General features: G+C 50.2%; 1 protein-coding gene across 1 annotated transcript in view; it reads right to left on the bottom strand.

Moving 5' to 3' along the window:
• TRHDE (thyrotropin releasing hormone degrading enzyme) overlaps positions 1 to 13,816 on the bottom strand; it is a 455,067-nt gene extending 441,251 nt beyond the window's left edge. Inside the window, exons 1-2 of the mRNA XM_038756056.1 lie at positions 13,496 to 13,816; positions 13,031 to 13,419 (exon numbers count right to left, since the gene is read on the bottom strand). Coding sequence (XP_038611984.1) covers positions 13,031 to 13,419; positions 13,496 to 13,816 — 710 coding nt within the window. The remainder of the gene's footprint in view (positions 1 to 13,030; positions 13,420 to 13,495) is intronic.
• Positions 13,817 to 22,162: the final 8,346 nt, after the last annotated feature.

Genomic DNA, 22,162 nt, shown 5'->3' with positions numbered 1-22,162 from the left:
TTAAGGCATTCTAATTATCTTCTCTCCAGGAAAAATTCTTTAGTTTTCTAAACGACTTGTCTATTTTGATGTTTCGGTGGAGTCGAGGAGTACAAAAGCCGTGTTTTGTCTCCAAAGGGTATGTGCAATTGATTTCTTCTCATTTATGCGGAAGTTCGATAGGCGAACTCATTGGGTACAGGTCATTATGATAGCATTCAGTAGAAATAATGCATTATAGTTGATCGGATATTGCCAATAAATTATAATGTTATGCCAAATCACTTTTCCTTTATTGCCTTCATTTGTCTTTTCAAAAAGGTCAAAATAATTATATCTTTTATCAAAAAGATAAAAATAATTATAGTGAGAAAACAAATATCTGCAAGACACAGTTTTGCAGATTTTATTATATCTTTTATCAAAAAGATAAAAATAATTATAGCGAGAAAACAAATATCTGCAAGACACAGTTACTACAATATTCAGAACTGATTCACGACTTTTACTCTGGAATCCCCGATGAACCTGACTACTGGTTGGTTGTATTGTTTGACCAAAAGCAGAAAAAGCTTCCCATAGGCAGGAAGCATTTGAACTTGTTTTGGTCTGGCCAGCTCTACGTACCGCAAATGTACAGAATAAGTGAGACATGATGTTAAAAGTTCTCTTACGGAAATTGCAACTTGACAGGTACCGTGATTATTCTTAATCAGGCATAAAAGTGCCAAAAAGGGCTAAAGAGAAGTTTCAAAGAAGTATCCCTGGCTCACTTCAATGAAGAGAAATCGGTTTTTGAGATGTTTACAGTTGCTGAACTTGATGGCGATCCGTGTTACTACTCATGAAACAGTTACACTTGCCCGTATTCCTTTCGAAAGGTCAGCGTGTTATTCCACAAGGCCTAATATTACTCTGCAGGGGGACGTTTTAAATGAAGAAGGCCCATTGTTTAGCAGGAGCATTTTTACGAACTTCAGCGAGTCATTAAATCTGGGTGCCACTTCTGTAAAGAAGAACTTCTGCTGAGCACTGGTAACCATAAACAAGTGAGTGCTCTATTTTGTAAAATAACTGTTTAGTAAAACAAAAACATAATGCAGTAATGCTAACAATATGTATGTAGGAAGCGATCCATATGTGGATAAATGTGTTTTGAAAACAGAACTTGATGTGCATAATTGCTTCCCGCTTTGCGTATTCAATTATTTTGGTTGCTCTTATCAAAAGAGAGAGGGTAAATTCTTGCTCATCATAGCATTTAAACTATTCAAATGGTTTTCTAGGGCATCATTATAATAGGGTTTTTTTTAAAAAAAAAGACTAAGGAGAGTAGTGTAAGGGATTCATTGGTAGATTCTTGTAAAGCAACTAAAAAAGCACTTTGAAAATATTAAATGCTATTTTATCAGGCCTCAACAAATTCCCACACCTAAGGGTGATAAGCTCATGCCTCGCACCGTCTTTTTTCCCCCTGACTGCCCTAGCTTCCGGTGTCAGTGTGAAAGTTTTGGTGAAAAGACCTTTTCTCCTCTGCAGCTCACTGGCTCTCACCGTTCTCACTGCAGCCAGACGGGCGTGGTTGTCCATCCCTTTTCCTCAGGATCTTACAAGGTAGATCTGGGAACAGCAACTTCTGTCCCTCTGAGTCTCTTGGCCTCTCCTTTCTCTCTCCCTGTTACTTGAGAGGAAGGCCAGGGAACTTCTAATTCCAGACTCCGTAGCCTTTCATGCACCTGGAGTAGGGAGGAGCAGGTGAAGGCAAGCGGCGTCTGGGATCAGTGACGGCAGAGAGGGGAGGGTAACGCTGACAACAACGGGAGATGGGATGCATCCCATCCGGCTTGAGGCGTTGTGCTTTGGTCGCCACATTCTGACCCCGGCCACGATGATGGGAACCTCTTCAAAAGGGGAACAGAAATTGTGTCTATACATCCCTCCAGGGTCAACTGTGGTCTTTTATCCCTGATTAATGTGGGTTATTTAGCCCTCTCCCTTCTGCATCATCTGTGCATTTGCATCTGTGACCTTTGCGCATTTGGCATTCACCCCACCTCCAGCCCCGTAGCACTTAGGTACAAATCTATAAATTACACGTTATCAATTATTTATTTATATTAATATCAGTCTCCCCCTCTAGGGGTAGGGAACATACAGCTCTGTCTTATCATACTCCTCCAAGCTCCTAGTACAATGGTCTTCACACAGTACGTGCTCAATGAATAGAATTGATTGATTATGGACAAAGGCAAGTGTTAATTAATGAAAGGCTAATTGTCTCTTAAGGAAGACCATGGGAGGACCTTGAAGGCCAATTTCCATTATTAATAATAATAATAATAATGATGGCATTTATTAAGCGTTTACTATGTGCAAAGCACTGTTCTAAGCATTGAAGTCTAAGCGCTAGTCTAGACTAGACTTAGTCTAGACTAAGTCATTAGATAGATGAGCAATGGTCTACTAATGGAGAAGCAGCGTGGCTCGGTGGAAAGAGCCCGAGCTTGGGAGTCAGAGGTCATGGGTTCTAATCCCGGCTCCGCCACTTATCAGCTGTGTGACTTGAGGCAAGTCACTTGACTTCCCTGTGCCTCAGTTCCGTCATCTGTAAAATGGGGATGAAGACTGTGAGCCCCACATGTGACAAGCTGATCACCTTGTATCCTCCCCAGCGCTTAGAACAGTGCTTTGCACCTAGTAAGCGCTTAACAGATGCCATCATTATTATTATTATTATTAAGCAGCATGGCTCAGCATGGCTCAGTGGAAAGAGCACGGGCTTGGGAGTCAGAGGTCATGGGTTCTAATCCCAGCTCCGCCACTTATCAGCTGTGTGACTTTGGGCAAGTCACTTGACTTCTCTGTGCCTCAGTTCCCTCATCTGTAAAATGGGGCTTAAGACGGTGAGCCTCCCCCATGGGACAAACTTGATTACCTCAAAAACCCCCCAGCGCTTAAAACACTGCTTTGCACCTAGTAAGCGCTTAACAGATGCCATCATTATTATTATTATTATTAAGCAGCATGGCTCAGCATGGCTCAGTGGAAAGAGCCCGGGCTTGGGAGTCAGAGGTCATGGGTTCTAATCCCAGCTCCGCCACTTATCAGCTGTGTGACTTTGGGCAAGTCACTTGACTTCTCTGTGCCTCAGTTCCCTCATCTGTAAAATGGGGCTTAAGACGGTGTGCCTCCCCTGTGGGAAAAACTTGATTACCTCATATTCCCCCCAGCGCTTAAAACAGTGTTTGGCACATAAGAAGCACTTAACAAATACCATCATTATTACTATTATTAGGAAGGTGCTTTAACCTGCCACAGGCAGATGGGTAACTGCTTTGGAAGTGAGGAAAATAATCCCTTGCTTGAGGTGACCTGCTTCTTCCCAGCGGATCATATGGAACCAGCGTAAGGTCCCTTGTCCTTGGCCTGGTCACGCTGATTACCACAGATTCACCATAACCCCTCCATTCCAGAGAAGCAGCATGGCTCAGTGGAAAGAGCCCGGGCTTTGGAGTCAGAGGTCATGGGTTCAGATCCCAGCTCAGCCAACTGTCAGCTGTGTGACTTTGGGCAAGGCATTTGACTTCTCTGTGCCTCAGTTACCTCATCTGTAAAATGGGGATGAAGACTGTGAGCCCCCCCCTTGGGACAACCTGATCACCTTGTTATCTCCCCAGCGCTTAGAACAGTGCTTTGCACATAGTAAGGGCTTAATACATGAAATCATGATCGTTATTATTATTATTCCATTCTTCCAACCTAGTAGGAGCAGTGACAAGTTATCCTTTGCCACTGGATTACCGCCATAGTCTCCTGGCCGGGGCTCTGTCACCAGTCTCCCTATTAACAGCATCCCATCCTCCTGTCTCTCCCCACTTCAGTCTATACTTCACTCTGTTGCCCGGATCATCTCTGTGCAGAAACGGTCTGGGCATGTCACTCCCCTCCTCAAAAATTCCAGCGGCTGCCCATCAACCTACGCATCAAGCAAAAACTCCTCACTCTCAGCTTCAAGGCTGTCCATCCCCTCGCCCCCTCCTTCCTCACCTCCCTTCTCTCCTTCTCCAGCCCAGCCCACACCCTCCGCTCTTCTGCCGCTAACCTCCTCACTGGGCCTCATTCTCACCCGCCCAGCCGTCGACCCCTGGCCCACGTCCTTCCCCTGGTCCGGAATGCCCTCCCTCTACACATCAGCCAAGCTAGCTCTCTTTCACCCTTCAAAGCCCTACTGAGAGCTCACCTCCTCCAGGAGGTCTTCCCAGACTGAGCCCCCTTTTTCCTCTCCTCCTCCCCACCCTACCTCCTTCCCCTCCCCACAGCACTTGTGTATATATATATATATTTGTACAGATTTATTACTCTATTTTACTCGTACATATTTACTGTCCTATTCATTTTGTTAATGATGTGCATCTCGCTTTAATTCTATTTGTTCTGACGATTTTGACACCTGTCTCCATGTTTTGTTTTGTTGTCTGTCTCCCCCTTCTAACAATAACAATAACAATAGTGGCATTTGTTAAGCGCTTACTATGTGCAAAGCACTGTTCTAAGCACTGGGGGGGATACAAGGTGATCAGGTTGTCCCACGTGGGGCTCACAGTCATAATCCCCATTTTACAGATGAGGTAACTGAGGCTCAGAGAAGTTAAGTGACTTGCCCAAGGTCACACAGCAGACATGTGGCGGAGCCGGGATTCGAACCCTTGACCTCTGACTCCAAAGCCCGCGCTCTTTCCACTGAGCCACGCTGCTCATCTAGACTGTGAGCCCCTTGTTGGGTAGGGACCGTCTCTCTATGTTGCCGACTTGTACTTCCCAAACGCTTAGTACAGTGCTCTGCAGACAGTAAGCACTCAATAAACATGACTGGATGAATGAATGAATGAACAGCAGCAAAATGTCAATCTTATCAGATCACTCTCCTCTTCAGAAGTCTGTCTTGGTCCCTGCTACTGCTGATTGCATTAGGTTACAACTCCTGACCGCAGAACTTCAAGGCTCTCCATTACTGAATCTTTCCTACCTCCCACCTGCCCTCTTTTCCAACTGCCCCTCAAGTCAAACTCTTTGCTACACCCAAGCCAAGAGGTTCACTGCCTCCCGCACGTGTTTTTCACATACAAGTCACCCCTTCTGGAATCCCCCTGCTCACTCGGTTTTGCTGAACTGAACGCCTTTCTCCTTCAAAGCGCTAGTGACCCACCTCTCACATCAAGTCTTGCCAGGCTATATGAAACAATACTAATAATAATAATAATAATAATGGTATTTGTTAAGCACTGACTGTGCAAAGCACTGTTCTAAGCACTGGGGGGATACAAGGTGATCAGGTGGTCCCACGTGGGGCTCACAGTCTTAATCCCCATTTTACAGATGAGGGAACTGAGGCACAGAGAAAGTTAAGTGACTTGCCCAAAGTCACACAGCTGACAGGTGGCAGAGCCGGGATTTGAACCTCGGACTCCAAAGCCCGTACTCTTTCCACTGACCCACGCTGCTTCTCTGTCCTTGACACCCCCCAAAAAAAACACACAGACACACACTCACACACACCCTTATCCCTGCGTTATCACCCCCCTCCCAGTTCATGCTATCTATTCTGTCTATTCAATTTTGAAGTAATTATTATAACGATTGTGGATTCGTTAAGCTCTTACTATGGACCAAGCACTGTACTAAAGGCTGGAGTAGAAAGGTTGGGGTAGATATCAAATAACCGGGACAGTTCTGAAAATCGGAATACACGTGTAGCATTTATATGTTTAGGTATTTTACTTCTTGCACTTTGTATCTGGTGTACATCCACATTTTTCTAAATTTTTTCATTTCCCCCATAAGCCTGCAATCTCTTCAAGGGCAGGGACCATGATTGATTCTTCTAATCTACAGTGTTAGCCCGATACTCCGAGTCAAACGGTTCAATAAACGTTATTATTGATGGTGGTCTGGATTTGTAGAAGAAGAAGAAGAAATAATGATCTCTTCCAGTTTCTAAGAGATAGTTCATTTGCTTGTGGCAGGCTAAGAGCGTGAATGGGAACAATCAGTCCATGAGCCAATTTAAAATTTATCTTCTCTTGTTTACCTATTTGAGGTAAATTATGTATTCCAAGAAGTCTCCCGGTTTGCCTGGTAAAGGTAATTTAGCTCAAGAATGCAGGCAATATTCTTTCCAGAGAGAATGCATTTTATTAACCTTAGGAGACATCAAGTATGACTAGGTTCTCATTTCACTGTAAAGCTAACATCAAAATGCAACTCTAGTTCTGTTTGTCTTGAATTATTTACATAAAGATGTCACCACTTTTTGCTAGTTTCCCAAAAGAAGCCGTCCTACCTCCTGAATCAGCAAATGTTTCGGATAAGTAAGAAGAGTTTCATCTGGCCATTAATCAGAGTAAATTCATCGCTTAGAACAGTGTTTTGCACGTAGTAAGCGCTTAACAAATGCCATCGTTATTATTGTCTATGTCCTTTTGTAAAATGGTATTTTAATATTCCATTTCTCTTCATGCTTTGAAGGAAAAATACACCACATAAAGTTTAACCCTGGCTGAGGGATTTTGTCAGGTTTATTAAAAAAATCTTCCAGTGATATAGTGACAAAATCACATTCCAATATAAGAAATGTTGTTGGCATGTGTGTGCGTGTATTAACGTGGTGTCAATTATGTTGAGCAACTTTCAGGAGAATGTGCTGCTTTAAGTTTTTTGTGGTTTTTTTTTTTCCCCCACACACGTGGACTGCACTATATTTACTAAAGGTCTGTAGACTAAATATTCCATGCATTCCCCCCTTCTAGACTGTGAGCCCACTGTTGGGTAGGGACTGTATATGTTGCCAACTTGTCCTTCCCAAGCGCTTAGTACAGTGCTCTGCACAAAGTAAGTGCTCAATAAATACTATTGATTGACTGATTGATTGATTGATTGATTTAAAGCCTGACTTAACAAACCTGAAAATATGCCCAGTTCCTCACCCGAAAGTGATGTTTTATTAAGGGAAAAAACTATCTTAGGATTCTGCCCAAAACAAATTAATCCTGTATTCCTAGAATGTTCTGGGACTCGGCCAACTTCCAATATAGCAGTAACTGTATCCTGCTTTCGAAAGTCTCCCCTCCATCCCACGCTGACTCTGATTTCCCACATCATAGTCGATACCTGCTTCATTTAGGCCATTTTTTCAAAAGGCGCTGAATATCCTGGAGCGGGGAGAAGAAGGGGGAAGAATCCCTGGCCAAGGAAGCCCCTCCAAAATGTAGGGAGACCCCCCCAACGCAGATGGCAAGAGCACATCGGACTGATGGACGGCAAAGCTCATCTCTGATCCTGGCACCTGCCAAACAGGCCGCAACCGTCCTGGGAATCGCGCAATTTGGGAAGCTGGAAAGGGATCCTGGGAGCCTCGGAATTCCCCATCTCCACTCTCCGTCTTGGAGCGCTGCCCCTGGAAAAGTTCTCCCCGTCCCGCTCTCGCAGGTCGGGGGATGGAAATAAATACGTAATAAAGACACTTGTACTTCCCAAGCGCTCAGTACAGTGTTCTGCACACAGTCAGCGCTCAATAAATACCACTGAATGACTGAATGAAGGGGTCTAACTTTGCCCAGTTGGCAACAGTCTGGACCAGTTGCGGGGCCTGTTGCCCAGTCTTTCCAGTAGCTGCCCAAAGACTGACGGCCAGTTGAAAGTGGCAAGGTAAGGGGGGGTCGTATTGGGTTTTTTGGGGGGGGGGCTCCGGGGAAAATAGGCATTTTTAAAGAAGCAGGGGGGCACACACGCTATTCTCGTTCTTCTCTCTCCCCTTCTTCCCCCCAAACCCGGGCGTTAGTTGTTAGACGCCCCTCCCGGCCCATATTGTCAGCCTGGGGGCAGGGGGATTTGTTAGACGCCCCCCTCAGTGGAAAGAGTACGGGCTTTGGAGTCAGAGGTCATGGGTTATGTTGCCAACTTGGACTTCCCAAGCGCTTAGTCCAGTGCTCTGCACACAGTAAGCGCTCAATAAATACGATTGAATGAATAAATGAACCTTCCCAGCGTTCAGAACAGTGGTTGGCACATAGTAAGCGCCTAATAAAGGTCATTGCACACTGTAAGCGCTCAATAAATACGATTGAATGAATGAATGGGTTCTAATCCCGGCTCCGCCACTTAGCAGCTGTGTGATTTAACTTCTCTGGGCCTCTGTTCCCTCATCTGTAAAATGGGGATTAAAGCAGTGAGCCCCCACACCGTGGGACAACCTTGATCACCTCGTATCCCCCCCCCAGCGCTTAGAACAGTGTTTGGCACATAGTAAGCGCTTAACAAATACCATCATTATTATTATTAATAGGAAGGTGCTTTAACCTGCCACAGGCTGGTGAGCTGGGCTAGAGTGTGAGCCCGCTGTTGGGTAGGGACCGTCTCTATATGTTGGAAACTTGGACTTCCCAAGCGCTTAGTACAGTGCTCTGCACACAGTAAGCGCTCAATAAATAGGAATGAATGAATGGGTACCTGCTTTGGAAGTTGGGAAAATAATCCCTTGCTTGAGGTGAGCTGCTTCTTCCCGATCACCTGGTAACCGCCCCCCTTCTAGACTGTGAGCCTGTTGTTGGGTAGGGGACGTCTCTATATGTTGCCGACTTGTACTTCCCAAGCGCTTAGTACAGTGCTCTGCACACTGTAAGCGCTCAATAAATACGACTGAATGAATGAATGAATGAATGAATGAACCACCCCAGCGCTCGGAACAGCGGTTGGCACATAGTAAGCGCCTAATAAAGGTCATTGTACACTGTAAGCGCTCAATAAATACGATTGATTGAATGAATGAATTACTGAATGAATGAATGAATGAATGAACCTCCCCAGCGCTCGGAACAGCGGTTGGCACATAGTAAGCGCCTAATATAAAGGTAATTGCACACTGTAAGCGCTCAATAAATACGATTGATTGAATGAATGAATGAACCTCCCCAGCTCTCGGAACAGCGGTTGGCACATAGTAAGCGCCTAATAAAGGTCATTGCACACTGTAAGCGCTCAATAAATACGATTGATTGAATGAATGAATGAACCTCCCCAGCGCTCGGAACAGCGGTTGGCACATAGTAAGCGCCTAATAAAAGTCATTGCACACTGTAAGCGCTCAATAAATACGATTGATTGAATGAATGAATGAATGAACCTCCCCAGCGCTCGGAACAGCGGTTGGCACATAGTAAGCGCCTAATAAAGGTCATTGCACACTGTAAGCGCTCAATAAATACCATTGATTGAATGAATGAATGAACCTCCCCAGCGCTCGGAACGGCGGTTGGCACATAGTAAGCGCCTAATAAAAGTCACTGCACACTGTAAGCGCTCAATAAATACGATTGATTGAATGAATGAATGAATGAACCTCCCCAGCGCTCGGAACAGCGGTTGGCACATAGTAAGCGCCTAATATAAAGGTCATTGCACACTGTAAGCGCTCAATAAATACGATTGATTGAATGAATGAATGAACCTCCCCAGCGCTCGGAACAGCGGTTGGCACATAGTAAGCGCCTAATAAAAGTCATTGCACATTGTAAGCGCTCAATAAATACGATTGAACGACTGAATGAACCTCCCTAGCGCTCGGAACAGCGGTTGGCACATAGTAAGCGCTTAATAAAGGTCACTGCACACTGTAAGCGCTCAATAAATACGATTGATTGAATGACTGAACCTCCCAGCGCTCGGAACGGCGGGTGGCACATCGTAAGCGCCTAATTAAGGTCATCGCACACTGTAAGCGCTCAGAACAGCGGGTGACACATAGTAAGCGCCTAATAAAGGTCATCGCACACTGTAAGCGCCCAATAGATAAGATTGAATGAATGACTGAACCTCCCAGCGCTCGGAACGGCGGGTGGCACATCGTAAGCGCCTAATTAAGGTCATCGCACACTGTAAGCGCTCAGAACGGCGGGTGGCACATAGTAAGCGCCTAATAAAGGTCATTGCACACTGTAAGCGCTCAGCAAATACAACTGAATGAATGAATGACTGAATAAGTGAACGAACCTCCCAAGCGCTCGGAACAGCGGTTGGCACATAGTAAGCGCCTAATAAAGGTCATTGCACACTGTAAGCGCTCAGCAAATACGATTGAATGAATGAATGAATGAACCTCCCAAGCGCTCGGAACAGCGGTTGGCACATAGTAAGCGCCTAATAGAAAGGTCAGTGCACACTGTAAGCGCTCAATAAATGCGATCGAATGAATGACCGAACCTTCCAGCGCTCGGAACGGCGGTTGGCACATCGTAAGCGCCCAATTATCATCATCATCAGTCGCATTTATTGAGCGTTTACTGTGTGCAGAGCACTGTACTAAGCGCTTGGGAAGTCCAAGTTGGCAACCTATAGAGACGGTCCCTACCCAACGGTGGGCTCACAGTCTAATTAAGGTCACCGCACACCGTGAGCGCTCAGTAAATACGACCGGGTGGCCGAGTGACCGACTGAGCCTTCCCAGCGCCCGGAAGCCGCGTGGCTCAGTGGAAAGAGCCCGGGGTCATGGGTTCGAATCCCGACTCTGCCCGAGTCGGGAGGTCGTGGGTTATGTTGCCAACTTGGACTTCCCAAGCGCTTAGTACAGTGCTCCGCACGCAGTAAGCGCTCAAGAAATACGATCGAATGAATGAACGAATAAACGAACCTTCCCGGCGTTCAGAACAGCGGTTGGCACATAGTAAGCGCCTAATAAAGGCCATTACACACTGTAAGCGCTCAATAGATACGATTGAATGAATGAATGAATGAATGAATGAACCTTCCCAGCGTTCAGAACAGCGGTTGGCACACAGTAAGCGCCTAATAAAGGCCATTACACACTGTAAGCGCTCAATAGATACGATTGAATGAATGAATGAATGAATGAACCTTCCCGGCGTTCAGAACAGCGGTTGGCACATAGTAAGCGCCTAATAAAGGTCATTACACACTGTAAGCGCTCAATAGATACGATTGAATGAATGAATGAACGAATAAACGAACCTTCCCGGAGTCCAGAACAGCGGTTGGCACATAGTAAGCGCCTAATAAAGGCCATTACACACTGTAAGCGCTCAATAGATACGATTGAATGAATGAATGAATGAATGAACGAATAAACGAACCTTCCCGGCGTTCAGAACAGCGGTTGGCACATAGTAAGCGCCTAATAAAGGCCATTACACACTGTAAGCGCTCAATAGATACGATTGAATGAATGAATGAATGAATGAATGAACCTTCCCAGCGTTCAGAACAGCGGTTGGCACACAGTAAGCGCCTAATAAAGGCCATTACACACTGTAAGCGCTCAATAGATACGATTGAATGAATGAATGAATGAATGAACCTTCCCGGCGTTCAGAACAGCGGTTGGCACATAGTAAGCGCCTAATAAAGGTCATTACACACTGTAAGCGCTCAATAGATACGATTGAATGAATGAATGAACGAATAAACGAACCTTCCCGGAGTCCAGAACAGCGGTTGGCACATAGTAAGCGCCTAATAAAGGCCATTACACACTGTAAGCGCTCAATAGATACGATTGAATGAATGAATGAATGAATGAACGAATAAACGAACCTTCCCGGCGTTCAGAACAGCGGCTGGCACATAGTAAGCGCCTAATAAAGGTCATTACGCACTGTAAGCGCTCAATAGATACGATTGAATGAATGAATGAATGAATGAATGAACCTTCCCAGCGTTCAGAACAGCGGTTGGCACACAGTAAGCGCCTAATAAAGGCCATTACACACTGTAAGCGCTCAATAGATACGATTGAATGAATGAATGAATGAATGAACCTTCCCGGCGTTCAGAACAGCGGTTGGCACATAGTAAGCGCCTAATAAAGGTCATTACACACTGTAAGCGCTCAATAGATACGATTGAATGAATGAATGAACGAATAAACGAACCTTCCCGGAGTCCAGAACAGCGGTTGGCACATAGTAAGCGCCTAATAAAGGCCATTACACACTGTAAGCGCTCAATAGATACGATTGAATGAATGAATGAATGAATGAACGAATAAACGAACCTTCCCGGCGTTCAGAACAGCGGCTGGCACATAGTAAGCGCCTAATAAAGGTCATTACGCACTGTAAGCGCTCAATAGATACGATTGAATGAATGAATGAATGAATAAATGAACCTTCCCGGCGTTCAGAACAGCGGTTGGCACATAGTAAGCGCCTAATAAAGGCCATTACACACTGTAACCGCTCAACAGATACGATTGAATGAATGAATGAATGAATGAACCTTCCCGGCGTTCAGAACAGCGGTTGGCACATAGTAAGCGCCTAATAAAGGTCATCACACACTGTAAGTTTAATAGATACGACTGAATGAATGAATGAACGAATAAACGAACCTTCCCGGCGTTCAGAACAGCAGCTGGCACATAGTAAGCGCCTAATAAAGGCCATCACACACTGTAAGGGCTCAATAGATACGATTGAATGAATGAATGAACGAATAAACGAACCTTCCCGGCGTTCAGAACAGCGGTTGGCACATAGTAAGCGCCTAATAAAGGCCATTACACACTGTAAGCGCTCAATAGATACGATCGAATGAATGAATAAACGAACCTTCCCAGCGTTCAGAACAGCGGTTGGCACATAGTAAGCGCCTAATAAAGGTCATCACGCACTGTAAGCGCTCAATAGATACGATTGAATGAATGAATGAACGAATAAACGAACCTTCCCGGCGTTCAGAACAGCGGTTGGCACATAGTAAGCGCCTAATAAAGGTCATTACACACTGTAAGCGCTCAATAGATACGATTGAATGAATGAATGGGTTCTAATCCCGGCTCCGCCACTTAGCAGCTGTGCGACTTAACTTCTCCGGGCCTCCGTCCCCTCACCTGTAAAATGGGGAGCCCCCGCACCGTGGGACAACCTCGATCACCTCGTATCCCCCGCCCCCCCCCCCCCCCCCCGGCGCTCAGAACAGCGTTCGGCACATAGTGAGCGCCCAATCGGGGTCAGCGGGGGGGGCGGGGGGGGCGTCCGCCTACCTCCTCTCGCCGTGGACGAGGTAGGAGGTGCGGAAGAAGCCGAGCAGCTCGTTCTCGATGGGGGCGGTGTAGACGATGTGCAGGTTGTAGGTCCTCCGGGGCTCCAGGGGCCGGCGGAGGACGACGACCAGCAGCTGGGCCCGGGGCTGCAGGAAGTGGCGGGCCACGGGCACGGCCCCCGCCGCCCGGTCCTCGGCCACCCGCACCCGGTGCACGGCCACCCGCGAGGCGTGCAGCACCACGTGGCGCGTGGCGCCGCGGCACCACACCTCCACGCTCACCTCCCCGGACAGGGTGAAGTTGCCCATGAAGACGGACAGCAGCAGGTGGTAGTGCAGGGGCTTCAGGTGGGCGGGCAGCCGGACGCGGGGCCCGGGGGCCGCCGCCGCCGCCCCCCCCCTCCTCCTCCTCCTCCTCCTCCTCCTCCTCCTCCTCCTCGGGCCCCGGGGCCGGCTGGGGGGTTGCCTCGGTTTCCCGCCTTCCCGCGGCGCCCTGCTCCGGCTCCGGCTCCGGCTCCGGCTCCCCTCCGTCCCCGCCCGGGGTGCCTCGCTCCCGCTCTTCCCCTCCTCCTCCTCCTCCTCCGTCCCCCGCCGGGCCGGTCCGGGCGGCGCAGGGGTCGAAGCGCAGGCTGAGCAGCGCGGCCAGCGCGGCCAGCAGCAGCAGCGCCAGGACGGACAGGGCGAAGGCCAGCAGGAGCCGCTGGGGGCCGGGCCGGGCCCGCGCCGACGACCGGGACGGGAGCGGAGCGGGGGCCCCCGCGCCCCGGCCCCGGCCCCCCGCCTCCATCGGCCCGCCGGGACGATCCAGCCCCGGCCACCCCTCCTCCTCCGCCCGGTTCCTCCGCTTCTTTTTCCTCTTCTTCTTCTTCTTGTTGTTGTCCTCGCCGCCGCCGCCGCCGCCGTCCTGTCCCTGCCCCCGCTCTCCGTCCAGAGCCATGATCACAGCGCCTCTCCCTGTCCCTCCCCCCGCCCCCCGCCCCCGCAGCCACGAGCCCGGCCGGGGGTGGGGGGGGGAGGCCCGGGACGGACGGCGGGGCTCCCCGGCCCCCCCCCTTGGCGGCCCCTTCCTTCCCTCCTCCTCCTCCTCCTCCTCCTCCTCCTCCGCTCGTCCCGGTCCCCGCCCGCCGAGAGGGACAACTTGGGAGCCCCCCCTTTCCAGCCCCGGCCGCGGCTCCTCTCCCCTCCGCCGCCCTGCCCACCGAGACCCACTTCTCGGAGCCGGCTGCCTCGGCGCGCCCTGCCCTGCCCTGCCCCTTCCTTCCCCTTGCCCCTCCCGTGTCCCGCCTCACCCCGTTAATAATAATAATAAAGTAATAATAATAATGATGATGGCATTCCCTACTCAACGTCCCCCTGCTCTCCCTTGGCCTGTCCTGCCCTGCCCTCGTTTGCCTACTGACTTGCTTTGCTCTCTTCCCTCTGTTTCTCCCGCGTCCTGCTCTGACCCGCCCCGCCCGGCCCCTCCGTATCCTGCCCTGCCCTGCCCTGCCCTGTCCTGCCCAGCCCTGTCCTGCCCTTTCTATCCTGCCCAGCCCTGTCCTGCCCTTTCTGTCCTGTCCTGTCCTGCCCTTCCTATCCTGCCCAGCCCTGTCCTGCCCTTTCTGTCCTGCCCTGTCCTGTTCTGCCTTCTCCTGCTCTGTTCTGCCCTGCCCAGCCCTGTCCTGCCCAGCCCTGTCCTACCCTTTCTATCCTGCCCTCTCTGTCCTGCCCTGTCCTGTTCTGCCTTCTCCTGCTCTGTTCTGCCCTGCCCTGCCCTGTCCTGTTCTGCCTTCTCCTGCTCTGTTCTGCCCTGCCCAGCCCTGTCCTACCCTTTCTATCCTGTCCTCTCTGTCCTGCCCTGTCCCGTTCTGCCTTCTCCTGCTCTATTCTGCCCTGCCCTGCCCTGCCCTGTCCTGCCTTGTCCTGTTGTGTCCTGTCCTGGCCTGTTGTTCCCTGCCCTGCCCTGACCTGCCTTGTCCTACCCTGCCTTGTCCTGCCCTGCCCTGCCCTGCCCTGTCCTGTCCTGCCCTGTCGTGCCCTGCCCTGCCCTGCCCTGCCCTGCCCTGTCCTGCCCTGCCCTGCCCTGCCTTGTACTGCCCTGTCCTGCCCTGCCCTGTCCTGTCCTGTCCTGCCCTTCCCTGCCCTGTCCTGCCTTGTCCTGTCCTGCCCTGCCCTGTCCTGTCTTGTCCTGTCCTGCCCTGCCCTGTCCTGCCCTGTCCTGCTCTGCCTTTGCCCTGCCTTGCCTTGTCCTGCCCTGCCCTGCCCTGCCTTGCCCTGCCCTGTCTTGTCCTGTCCTGCCCTGCCCTGCCCTGCCCTGCCCTGCTCTGCCTTTGCCCTGCCCTGCCCTGCCCTGCCCGCTGCGTTTTGCGGTACTCACTGTCTGTCTGTGTGTGTCTCCTTTCTGTCTGTCTGTGGCTCTCAGTGCCCCTCTCTCTCTCTCTCTCCCTCTCTCTGTGTCTCTGTGTCCCTGTCCCTGTCCCTGTCCCTGCGTGTCTGCCTCTGTCCGGCCCTGCCGGGAGCGGAGAAGCGGGAGTTCGGAGCGGGGCTCCTCCCACGGGACCCCGGGACCCGGGCCGGGGGCGGCTGTCCCGGGGCTTCCGAGCTGCGGGGCCCGAGCCCTCCTCCTCCTCCTCCTCCTCCTCCTCCTCCTCCTCCTCCTGCTCCTGCTCCTCCTCCTCCTGGCCCTGCCGGTCCCCCCGTCCCCCGGGCGGCAGCAGCAGCAGGAGGAGGAGGAGCAGGAGGAGGAGCAGGAGCGGCGGGGTCCGGCGGGCGGGCGAGGGGGCGGCCCGGGGCCCCACCGGCACCGGGGCAAGTGGCCCACAAGTGTCCGGGGACGCTCGCCGCGCCCTGGCCCCCCGGCCCTCCTCCTCCGCGCCGCCCCCCAGCCCTCCTCCTCCTCCTCCTCCTGTGCCCCCGCCTTAGGGAGCGGGTGTTCCGGCCTCCCGGCTAGTCCAGAGCCTCACCGGGAGCGCGCCTTCGGCCGGGCCGGGGGCGGGGGGCTGGGGGGGGGGGCTTCTTTCTGGGTGTGTCTGGGTGTGTCTCTGCGTGTGTGTGTGTGTGTGTGTGTGTGTGTGTGCGCACAGACCGCATTCAATGACTGAAACTCGGAGGACGACTAAGGTAGGGAAGAGAGACAGAGACCCAGAGAGAGACAGGGCGCGGGGGGGAGGCGTCGAGAGCGATTAGAGAGCCGCCCTCGGCTCTGCCACCCGAGACCCCCCCGGGCACCCAAAGGAGGTGGACCCGCGAGCCGGACCCGCCACCGCCCCCCCCCCTACCGGTCCTTCCCCCTGCTCCCCATTCCTCCCGGTCCTACCCCCTGCTCTCCATCTCCCCCCGCTCCTTTCCCCTGTTCCCCACGCCCCCAGGTCCTTCTCAGTGCTCCCCATCCCTCCCGGTCCTTCCCCCTGCTCCCCATTCCTCCCGGTCCTATCCCCCTGCTCTCCATCCCCCCCCGATCCTTTCCCCTGCTCCCCACGCCCCCAGGTCCTTCCCAGTGCTCCCCATCCCTCCCGGTCCTTCCCCCCTGCTCCTCACCACCCCCCCAGGTCCTTTCTCCTACTCCCCATTCCTCCCGGTCCTTCCCCCTGCTCTCCATCCCCCCCCCGATCCTTTCCCCTGCTCTCCAGCCCCCCCCCCCCCGATCCTTTCCCCTGTTCCCCACGCCCCCAGGTCCTTCCCAGTGCTCCCCATTCCTCCCGGTCCTTCCCCCCTGCTCCTCACCACCCCCCAGGTCCTTTCTCCTACTCCCCATTCCTCCCGGTCCTTTCCCCCTGCTCTCCATCCCCCCCCATCCTTTCCCCTGCTCCCCACGCCCCCAGGTCCTTCCCAGTGCTCCCCATTCCCCCAGGTCCTTCTCCCCTGCTCCTCACCACCCCCCAGGTCCTTCCCAGTGCTCCCCATTCCCCCAGGTCCTTCCCCCTACTCCCCGCCACCCCCCAGGTCCTTCCCTGTGCTCCCCATCCCTCCCGGTCCTTCCCACTGCTCCTCACCGCCCCCCCCCCCCAGGTCCTTCCCAGTGGTCCCCATCCCTCCCGGTCCTTCCCCCTTCTCCCCCCCCAGTTCTTCCCCCTGCTCCCCCCCCAGGCCCTTCCCAGTGCTCCCCATCCCCCCAGCTCCTTCCCAGTGCTTCCCACTCCCCCAGGTCCTTCCCAGTGCTTCCCACTCCCCCAGGTCCTTCCCAGTGCTTCCCACTCCCCCAAGTCCTTCCCAGTGCTTCCCACTCCCCCAAGTCCTTCCCAGTGCTTCCCACTCCCCCAAGTCCTTCCCAGTGCTTCCCACTACCCCAGGTCCTTCCCAGTGCTTCCCACTCCCCCAGGTCCTTCCCAGTGCTCCCCATCCCCCCCAGTCCTTCTCCCTGCTCTCCATCCCTCCCGGTCCTTCCCCCTGCTCCCGCCCACCCGATCCCTCTTCCCGGGCCGCGCTGCCGCCCTCCCAGCAAAGCCCCAGCTCCAAGTCCAGCTCTCCGCACCATTCCTGGGATTAGATGCAAATGGAAAAGGAGCCCCCCAGGGCGCCCCGACTGCGTCCCGCTCCACGACGGGATCATTTATTACACCTACGGACGAGCAATAAAATACTTGATCTAGTGATGGATCTGTGGGATGGGAAGGTTATCAGGATCTGTATTTATTTTTCCCACTCAAGATACGGGTGTTTTATTTTTCCAGGTTGGAGAAGTAGCCGGGAATGAATGAACACACTCTAAGGTTGAGTTCTGAAATCAGGCCGAGAGTGGAGGGTGGAAGCCCTTACCTGGATCAAATTCAGACTAGAAAATCCGGTTTGTGTGGATTTATAATAATGATGGCATTTATTGAGCGCTTACTATGCGCAAAGCACTGTTCTAAGCGCTGCCTCGGCCTGGAAGGCCCCTTTTGGACTGCTACCTCGATCCGATGCCCCAGGGAACGGCTCGGTTGTTGACTTCCCTTTGCTTACATTACCCACTGAACTTTTCTATTTTTTGCTATAAAGACTGTTGAAATCTGTGGGTTAAACACTATTGCCTATTGAGAAATTAGAGTTTCAGCGAATAAGAATGTTGCAGAGCATATAAAGGATCACGAGGTGCATCAGTCTATGGGAATTTACGGAAGAAGAGCTGTGAGTAGGTAGATATTTTATTAAGGCAGTTTTCAGAGAGCTGTGTGATCCAGGGGCAAGGATCCATGGTTTCACACAGATAAATCCCAATTGACTCCAGGGTGGGAATTCATCCCTTTTAACCTAGTCTTCTTAACTTTCAAATCTGCGAGACCTTTTCAAATAGCGGCCATTGGAGAAATCATCTTAGTTCTTAAGCGGTACTTTTTTTTACTACTTTTGGTCCAAGTACTTAACTTTCTCTGTGCCTCAGTTCCCTCATCTGTAAAATGGCGATTAAGACTGTGAGCCCCACGTGGGACAACCTGATCACCTTGTATCCCCCCAGTGCTTAGAACAGTGCTTTGCACATAGTCAGCGCTTAATAAATACCGTTATTATTATTATTACTAATCGCATCCCAAAAGTATCTACATGTCGAAGAACTTCTCAATGAGTCCCAAAGTGATTGAAGGGAGGTGGTAAGGCAGTTGTCTGGGTGGTAGAGGCAACATTCATTCATTCATTCAAGCGTATTTATTGAGCGCTTACTGTGTGCAGAGCACTATACTGAGCGCTTGGGAAGTACAAGTCGGCAACATATAGAGACGGTCCCTACCCAACAACAGGCTCACAGTCTAGACAACAAAGCAACAAGAACTCATTCCAGCCCCACAATACTTAGGCAAATAGTTTTATGCTCTATGATTCTCCCTCTCTGCAATTTATTTTAATGTCTGCCTCCCCCTCTAGACCGTAAACTCCTTGTGGGCAGGGACCATGTCTATCAGAAGCAGCGTGGCTCAGTGGAAAGAGCCCGGGCTTTGGAGTCAGCGCTCATGGGTTCAAATCCCGGCTCCACCAATTGTCAGCTGTGTGACTTTGGGCGAGTCACTTAACTTCTCTGTGCCTCAGTTCCCTCAGGTGATCAGGTAATCCTGTACATATGTATATATCATCATCATCATCATCAATCGTACTTATTGAGCGCTTACTGTGCGCAGAGCACTGTACTAAGCACTTGGGAAGTACAAGTTGGCAACATATAGAGACGGTCCCTACCCAACAGCGGGCTCACAGTCTAAAAGGGGGAGACAGAGAACAAAACCAATACTAACAAAATCAAATAAATAGAATAGATATGTACAAGTAAAATAAATAAATAAATAAATATGTACAAACATATATACATATATACAGGTGCTGTGGGGAAGGGAAGGAGGTAAGATGGGGGGATGGAGAAGGGGAAGAGGGGGAGAGGAAGGAAGGGGCTCAGTCTGGGAAGGCCTCCTGGAGTAGGTGAGCTCTCAGTAGGGCCTATATATGTTTGTACATATTTATTACTCTAATTATTTATTTATTTTACTTGTACATATTTATTCCATTTATTTTATTTTGGCAATATGTCTTGTTTTGTTGTCTGTCTCCCCCTTCTAGACTGTGAGCCCACTGTTGGGTAGGGACCGTCTCTATATGTTGCCAACTTGTACTTTCCAAGCGCTTAGTTCATTGCTCTGCACACAATAAGCGCTCAATAAAAACGATTGAATGAATGAATGAACAGTGCTTTGCACATAGTAAGTGCTTAATAAATGCCATTATTATTATTATTATTATTATTATCACTCTGTTGTCTTGCACTCTCCCAAGTTCTGAGTACGGTGATCTGCCCAGAGTAAGCACTCAATGCTTACTCTCGGTTGATGGATTCTTATATTCTGTGATTTCCCCTATCCATAATTGATTTTAATGTCTGTCTTCCTCTCTAGACTGTAAGTTTTTTGTGGGTGAGGATCGCTACTGACTACTCTGCTGTATTGTACTTTCCCAAGTGCTCAATATAATGCTCTGCACACACAGTAAGTGCTCAGTAAATACCATTAATTCAGTGAGCAAACCTGCCTTGGTTGGTTGGGAGGGGAAGGGAGAAAAAGAGACCAGAACAGCATTTCCCCTGTTCCCAGTGGCTGGAATCTAACTGTCCCGCCCTTGCTGTTCCCTTCATTTTAGGGAGGCGGTAAATGCCAGTGTGGGAGAGATGGGGACAGGGAAGCAGTGTGGCTTAGAGGATAGAGCACGGGCCCAGGAGTCAGAAGGACCTGGGTTCTAATCCCAGCCCTGCCACGTGTCTGCTGTGTGACATTGAAGTCACATCACTTCTCTGTGCCTGTTACTTCATCTGTAAAACAGGGATTAAGAGTGTGAGCCCCATGTGGAACAGGGATGATGCCCAACCTGATTAACTTGTATCTACCCCAGTACTTGGCACAGCGCTTGGCACATAGTAAGTGCTTAACAAGTACCATTATTATTATTATTACTATTAGGTTTCGATTGGGGATGTATCCACAGAAACGGCTCCTAACTGAAAAACAACCTTGCTGCATTCATACAGCAAACTTTTCTCAGTGTTTAAACTTCTCCCTGGTAATTATGTTAACCTTTGAAAGCTCTTTTACACGCCGCCCCCTCCTCCTCCCAAAGACACACGCTCGAAACACATACATACGTAGACGCACATGTACGGAACACATATAGCGGTCCTTTATTTTATCTTCTACCGAAAGTGAGATGTGATTCTCGCGTGGTGTGGTGGAAAAGGTCGGTGGGTAATCAACAATCTATTTCCCCAATCTAAGCATGCAAAGCAAGCTAATTCCCTGCTGCCTCTTGGTATTTCAGATTCCCTAAATACTCTGCTCAACGAGAACAGCTCTTCTCTAGATTGCTGCTCCTTCAGCTGGTCTAGTTACCGCAGTTCTCTCCCCAAAGTCCACTGTCACATCGCACTGTTTGATACGATAGGTTTTTAAAGCATTTATTCTGTCCTTTCTGCTTGCGGGTGACCTCTTTTCAGTTCACAAGGCAGCAGCTGCTTAGGTACCCTATTATCATCCATTCGTATCCTATGTCCCATCCAATAAAGCTGGGTTAGAATGAGCCAGTGAGCTGGCTCTGTTTCAGAAACTTCATTGATGATAATATTATCCTGCTTGTAGCGAATACTGGTGAAATAATAATAATAATGGCATTTGTTAAGCGCTTACTATGTGCCAAACACTATTCTAAGCGCTGGGGTGGGGGGCGGTGGGGAATACAAGGTAATCAGGTTGTCCCACATGGGGCTCACAGTCTTAATCCCCATTTTACAGATGAGGTAACTGAGGCACAGAGACATTAAATGACTTGCCCAAAGACACATAGCCGACAAGTGGCGGAGCCAGGATTAGAACCCATGACCTCTGAGTCCAAAGCCCGTGTTCTGCCCGTTGAGCCACGCTGCTTCTCAAGACATTCAGTGTGCTTCTGAAGTCTATCTAGATCTTCTAGACTGTGAGCCCGTTGTTGGGTAGGGGCCGTCTCTATATGTTGCCGACTTGTACTTCCCAAGCACTTAGTACAGTGCTCTGCACGTAGTAAGAGCTCAATAAATACGACTGAATGAATGAATGAATCTCACGGCCATGTCAGCTACTGAATAGGCATCGTAGGCATTCAGTTTGGTGCAAATTTCATGCTCCAATGTCACCGAATTCCAATTGCCAATCTCCCCCAAACCATGCTAGTCTTCTTGTTCCCACTTTCTATTTTGTTGCCTACCTGTGCATCCTTAGAAAGTTTACTGTTTAAGGAGCAAAATTTGGTGACAATGAAAATACGTGTTTTGTTACTTAAGGCCTTCCAGTGAAGCGATGCATCACTGGAGTACCATTTTGAAATAAACTCCTAAAAATTTCAAACTTATGACTGGAGAATATCTTCGACCAGAGATTTTCAAATATGGGTACTCATATCCCTAGGGGAAATTTGAAGGATCATAAGGTGTCCAGCCAGTTTGTCGGATAACAAGGAAAGGTAATTGCAATTGGGAAACATTCCAGCCTAGTCGCAAGAGCACAGGACTGAGGGTCAGGAGACCTGGGTTCTAATCCCAACTCCACCACCACCACCACCATATCCAAGCCCAGTGTGATCTTGGATATGTCACTTAATGTCTCTGTGTCAAGGTTTCCTCATCTGTAAAATGAGGATTACATTCCTGTTCTCTCTCTTCCTTGGACTGTGAGCT

The sequence above is a fragment of the Tachyglossus aculeatus genome, chromosome 14 (genome assembly GCF_015852505.1).
Source record: "Tachyglossus aculeatus isolate mTacAcu1 chromosome 14, mTacAcu1.pri, whole genome shotgun sequence".
Taxonomy (NCBI): domain Eukaryota; kingdom Metazoa; phylum Chordata; class Mammalia; order Monotremata; family Tachyglossidae; genus Tachyglossus; species Tachyglossus aculeatus.
This window is presented reverse-complemented; position numbering and strand designations above follow the sequence as displayed.